Source organism: Strongylocentrotus purpuratus, unplaced genomic scaffold (assembly GCF_000002235.5).
Source record: "Strongylocentrotus purpuratus isolate Spur 01 unplaced genomic scaffold, Spur_5.0 spur5_scaffold_8, whole genome shotgun sequence".
Lineage (NCBI taxonomy): Eukaryota > Metazoa > Echinodermata > Echinoidea > Camarodonta > Strongylocentrotidae > Strongylocentrotus > Strongylocentrotus purpuratus.
This window is the reverse complement of record NW_022145614.1, coordinates 8,463,808-8,470,172: the sequence shown is the minus strand read 5'-3', so window position 1 is coordinate 8,470,172 and position 6,365 is coordinate 8,463,808. Positions and strand designations below refer to the sequence as shown.

Genomic DNA, 6,365 nt, shown 5'->3' with positions numbered 1-6,365 from the left:
ACCACATTTTTATGCCACATGTTTGTGTAGTCCCATATACATCTTTCTGTGTACAGGGCTTGTTACTTTTACCAAGACTGGGCCAAATTTTTTGCCATTTTGATGATTCCAGAACCTTGCAGTACACACCAATACTTATATGCTATATAATCAACCTTTTCAATGCAATGCTATGACTACAACTCAACTTTATCTGAACCATCACGTCAGGTAGTATAGGGCAAATACTAAGAAAGTTATTAAGCTTTTATAAAGTCACGGGCATTAAATGCAAATTTGTTTGATAATAATAGACCGCTTTACTAACGTATTCAAATTTATGGTGGTTTCTTTTCTGGATACTCAGTGACTAGTTATTCCAATAACCTGCTATCAATAATTGACTACAGTACTTGGAATCCAGTCCGCATACATGACTCGTTGCTATGTCAGGCGAGATTTCAGGTTGTCAAGAACAACCTTTGTTTAAAAAGTATGCATAAAGTTTGAATAAGTTAGTAAACCCGTCTATTGCATCCACTGAGGGTTAAATACGAGAGAATAAAGCCCGACGCACGATATACACGACCTCACTATTTGGAAGAACTTAAAGTGTTATTTTATGTGAGCATTTAAACATGTAAAATTGAATGATTAAGGATCTAAATAGTCATATGATTAATAAAATCTGAAATTCAAGGGATTTCAAGCTCCCTGGAGGGACAAAAAGCTGAATCGGCTCAGAATCCTCAGTGACGTCAGGCCAGTATAATAATGCGATTGTATATAGATTTGAAGCCGATTTTGCTTTTATTCTGACTTGAAGAGTTAAATGCAATAACTATTCCGGTTGTTAATGTTCTCATCATTATTTAAAATATCAATCAGTAGGACAGTGATTAGATTCTATATAATATAACCTCCCTGTCTACGAAAACACTGAATAAAACGCCTTCAAAACGATATCGGAGACAAATTCAAAGATATCATCAAACTCAATGACAGTATCTATGTGTGAATTGCATTAATCATTCTGGTTTTTTTTCCACATATCACATAAACTTTTTCACCCTGTAACTTTAGTTTGATTAATACCTTTCCATGCTCAGTTCGTATCTGATTTACAAATAGTCTTGCAAATTTATAGATTTATAGACAATGCTTGTCATGTATCTTTTGATAAGTGCTGTACATGGCAAATAATAGGGCAATACATGTTACAGCGAAATAAAAAATGAACATTATTCCGCTTATTAAACACAGTGAGACTTGTTTCATTTATGAAGGATGACGACCTTGAAGACTATGAAGATGTAAATGAAATCTTACCTAGCCAACCCCGTCCACTGACCTCAAAGGTGGATCAAACACAAGAGCCATCGGGATTGGCAATCAAGAAAAAAGCCCTGCTACCTCCCAAAAAGGAACATCGGCACGCTAAAGCACCTCTTCCAAATCCAAAACCACAGGTAAATCCAATAAGTGTATTATCGAGTGTATATGGACATTTCATGTGTTTTGGTCAAAGTTCATTTCTTGTCTATCGTTCCATGAGATCGCTTTGAACAAAGATGCTTTGAATTGGATCGAGTAACAATGGAAATGACAATGAAGTCAAATATTTATTTAAAAAGAAAGTCTGAAAAGAAATGGTTGATAGTCGACAGGGAAGCAATAGCAACAGATCGATATTTATTTATTTATGTGCCATGTGTTGAGGATATTTGTTATGATAAGGTTTCATTCGAATGGCTATAGCTAAAAGAAAATTAAACGGTTAAGATGAAAATCACACGGTAAAATGAGGCCATGTGTGCGTGCGTGTGTGTGAATGTGTGTGAGGGCGTATGTTTGTGCGTATATGTTGGATGGAGGTTGGGTACGATGAAACAAGACTTTAGAAGGCAACATCTGGTGATAAATCATATTTTCTTCTATTTTATGTATTTACAGTCAGCAAAAAAAAAAGTTTACATTAATTTTATACTAAAGATTTTCAAATACATATTTAATATGAACTTGTCTACCATTATATATTAATCCTCCTTAAAAATGATAATCAATTGGAATCATACAATTTACGCATCATTGAGCATATCCATTTAACAATAAATGAGTCTGTGAAAGAAAATTGCAAAAATGGGGCATCTGGCCTTTAAAATATTGATGAGTATTTCATCTTGTTGAGTCAAAACTAAAACAATGAAAATAAGAGAACATTCACGAGGAGCAAAAAGCGAAAAAGGGAGAGACATCTTCACTGTGATTGTCAAAACCATTCGGTCCTGAGACTACAATTGATGTTTAGAGCTAAATATTCCCCATTATTTCTCGAGATATTCTTTGTTTTCATTGTTGAACACGAATACCTTCAGATTCATATGTTCATTCATATTTGAATGGTTGCTTGCTCTTTTTTTGCAATTTGTTTAATCAGACAGTTAAAGTGAATGTGCTCATCCAAGTGAAGTTCAAAAATTGATCTTTATTGGTGCTGGTAGAGTATAAATGTTTATCTTGATTTGATATATATTTTTATTATATTTTACTATATTTATTGACGGATTATATGCAAATTTTGAACAATAAAGAATGTCCTCTATCTTTTATTTGCTGAGTGTATGGATGTACGCAATTTATAAACATAAAGCACTCACACGCGCGCACGCACACACTTATATAAGTACGACTATATATAAATATAAACATGTATTTCATCAACATAATGTCATTGTGAATGAAAAGAGTTGAGGGAGTAAAGGCATTATTAGAAAGCCTATACTTGTTTCTACAGAATGGTACTGGATGTAAGCTGTCCGTTAAAGCAGATTGTCTGGCGGGGAAGATGGCGGCATTGCCAAAACAGAAGCCAAACCTCGGACCAGCAGCAAGAAATGACAGTAGAGTCATCATCCCTGGGCCTGGATATTTGCAAAGCGACGACGAGAGCATCATCAGTCGCCCGGGAAGTTTGAGTAGCAATGAGAATGGTCATCATATACACGGACGGGAACATCCTTTGCCTAGCTATGATCTACCATATCAGGTTACTAGAATAACAATAACAAAACCTAATAACAATGAAATAAATAAATCACAAAGATACAAAATATATGTAATTAAAGATAGATAATGGTTAGGAAAGAATATATGAGTAGATTAGTTAATGAATATATGAATTAATGATTTAATAAATGAATAACAATAATAATGTCAGTAAAAATAGTTATAGTAATGACAATGATGATAATAATGATGTTTATAATAAAGATAATTATAATAATGATAAAGATGATAATAACATTAATGATAATAATGAGTATAAAAAGATAATGATAATAATAACAATAATAGTAATGATAATAATAATAATATTAATAATAATGATAATAATAATAATAATGATAATAATGATAAGAAGAAGAAAAAGAAGAAGAAGAAGAAGAAGAAGATGATAAAGAAGAAGAAGAAGAAGAAGAAGAAGAAGAAGAAGAAGAAGAAGAGAGAAATTACGAATAAAATTAGGGCGTCAGTGTGGGTGTGTTTTGCAGAACAGAATAATACATAAATCTTTTTCTAGATACGTGAGGTAATGTAAAACACCTGGACATTTTATATTTGTTGACTAGTTAATGAAGAAAACGGTAAATCTGTAAAGTTTCACTTCATATTTTTACCTTGGTAGGTTCTGGAAAGGATGTCTGTCTCTGGAAGCAATAAAGCAAATGGAAAAATCCGACCCCCAATGCCACCCCCGAAACATACCAAACCAACGGCACAAGTAATACCACAACCGACGGCCGGGGAGGATATATGTGAGAAAACTTAAATATTAATTGTTTTCCCTGGTTGTTTCGTAATAATAATAATGTTGATAATAATAATGATGATGATAATAACATTATTATTAATGATGATAGTAATAACAATTATAAATGAAAGTAATAATGATATTAATAGTAATGATAATGATAATCTAGCATTAGTCATAGATTGAACAATGTAGAGGATATCACCGATGATTTATGAGATTAATTTAACAAAAAATGGACTAAAAAATGTTACCTCAGATTAAAATCATTAACTTGTATGCATGGATGATTATTTTTTGACCATATTCATGTACACAAGTAGGCACGTTTGGAGAGAGAGGCTATGTGATACCGAATTTTACTATCTTTTCACTCCCAAATTATCTGAAAAGCAAAAAAAGAAACAAAACAATTCTCGCGTTTTTGAGGACCCTTTACGACTACTAAAAGAGGAAAATCAAATGGATTTCCCCTTTTTTGTTGGGGGGGGGGGGGTGCGTTAACTCGAACCCCAGAGCCTCTAGGTTCCACGGGCCTGACTCGTAAGCTTTATTAGAGCCTTTCATAAAAAATTTTAATTTTTTTTATAGATATAGATGCTAATGAGTACCCCCTTGATCAGGATGGAAGAGAGCTTGAGGCAAACTGTGATACCAAAGAGAAAGTCAGAACTATCCGCAGAAGGTACATATTGCTCTTTTTCATTTTCTGAACGAATGTTGAGAATCAAAATTTTGATCAATTGATAAGAAAATATAAATGACATAACTTTTTTTCGCGCATTTCATCTTTTCAATAAGAGGGCCAGGATAAATATTGAAGTATCGAGGAATAGAGAGAAAGAGAGAGAGAAGAGGGAGAGAGAGAGAGAGAAGGGGGAGGGGGGGGGGGAGAAAAGGAAGTCAAATAGAGACAGACACATCATAATGATGTACAAAATAGCAAACAAACTAAATCCGAAAATTTATTAGATAAATTTTAACATGTTAATCAAATTTTGTTTTAAATTCTATTAACAATAACAACATTAAATTGAATTCAAATTTGTAAGAATTGAAATGTTATGTCATCTCTGATCTAATCATCTCAGAGACGGATCGGTATCATCGTTCGAAGTGGAGAAGAACGTGAAGATTCCTAGCCGGGAGTTTAAGGTTGGAGATGTTTGCCTAACTGACAAAGATGGAGCAGTCGTGTAAGCATATATACTGTAATGATGAGTATGTATTATTTTAACTATATAACAGATAAAGATAGCGGTCAGAGCAAGATGACTTAACATGGTTGAAAGAACTTAGTGAATACTTTTTGAAATATTTTTTTAAGCTCAACGGGGGGGGGGGGGGGGGGGTGGGGGGGGTATGGAGCTCTTTTTTTTAACTCCACAACCCCCCCTATTTTTGTGGCCAGGGAAGGGGGACCGGGCCCCTGGATCCGCCCCTGGAAAATGGTAAGTAGTTTGTTGCAATTTAATTCCTTCGCTTAAAGGACTATATTATTATGTAATTTTCTCTATGAATGCTAATTAGGAAAGTGCAACTGCTGACCTCATGAAACCATTTAAAACATTAAAACATTAAAACATTTTTATTTCACTGGTTTCTCTTTTTCGCTACAGAATTGAGCGTACCAAGCTGTCGACGTACTTGAATGCTGGTGACCAATTGTTACAGATTAATGACATCGATGTGGAACACAAGGGAAAAGATTTTGCTCATATTTGTCTCGGCAGTGTGAGCTCATCTCATGTACGTAGTAAGATTAGTTAGTTGAAAATAGAAATGTGATAAGCTGGTATATACAAATATCTGGCTATGAACTGACAAGAGATGTTCAGTAATTAATTTTTGTTTATCAATTCGTATACGCACTGCTTTTCAACGTGCCTTGATTTTTTTTGCAATTACCTGATCAAGAGCTTGAAGGATTATAATAATGTTTCGGCGATTTACGATAGCATCTTTGTCTTTCTAGTTTCAAACTGAGATTGGTGCAAAGTCGGATTGGGCAGTGTTTTTCTTTGCAAGTGTATACTGCCCCTAATTTCATTTGATGAACATGCCGTGTTACTGTAATTTTACTTTACAGTTGTTTCACATAGCATTTGGGGTTTTCTAATAATTTCTCCATTCTTTAATTTCCTCCCTTAATCTCTACTTCCATTTTAAATAATATTTAGAAAAACGAAACTCCATAAATAAACCTCATGTGAAACCCGTTATATTGGAAGACGCAATAATATAGTCTTCCCACCTTATTTTACATAAAGCTTTATTGTTGCGTCCATGAGAGTATTATTATTAGTATAGACTACCCAGACCATAGTTAGGAATTGTCGTGTAGAAGCAAGAATGTGTCATAAAATCGGCCTAAAAAGGCATATAATAATAATAATAAATACCATTTTTTGTTTTAATTTTTACCCAGGGTAGCCTTATCAGTATTCATTTATTCACATTTTCGAGGGCCCCCCAAAATAATTAGTGCTCACTACCCCCCCCCCCCCCCCCCCCCCCCCCACTGAGCGAGTTATCGGCCGGCGCAATTATCAAATTTTCGGGAGCAAAACAAAAA

The 6,365-nt window shown here is 34.1% G+C and overlaps 1 protein-coding gene across 1 annotated transcript; it reads left to right on the top strand.

Annotated features, from left to right (window-relative positions):
- The first annotated feature begins 1,237 nt into the window (after positions 1-1,237).
- Positions 1,238-4,990, top strand: LOC105444416. The gene is made up of 5 exons (XM_030975596.1): positions 1,238-1,448; positions 2,774-3,025; positions 3,665-3,794; positions 4,382-4,475; positions 4,882-4,990. Exons 1-5 carry the CDS (start codon positions 1,260-1,262, stop codon positions 4,988-4,990), a joined length of 774 nt encoding a protein of 257 aa, XP_030831456.1. The 5' UTR covers positions 1,238-1,259.
- The last annotated feature ends 1,375 nt before the right edge of the window (positions 4,991-6,365 follow it).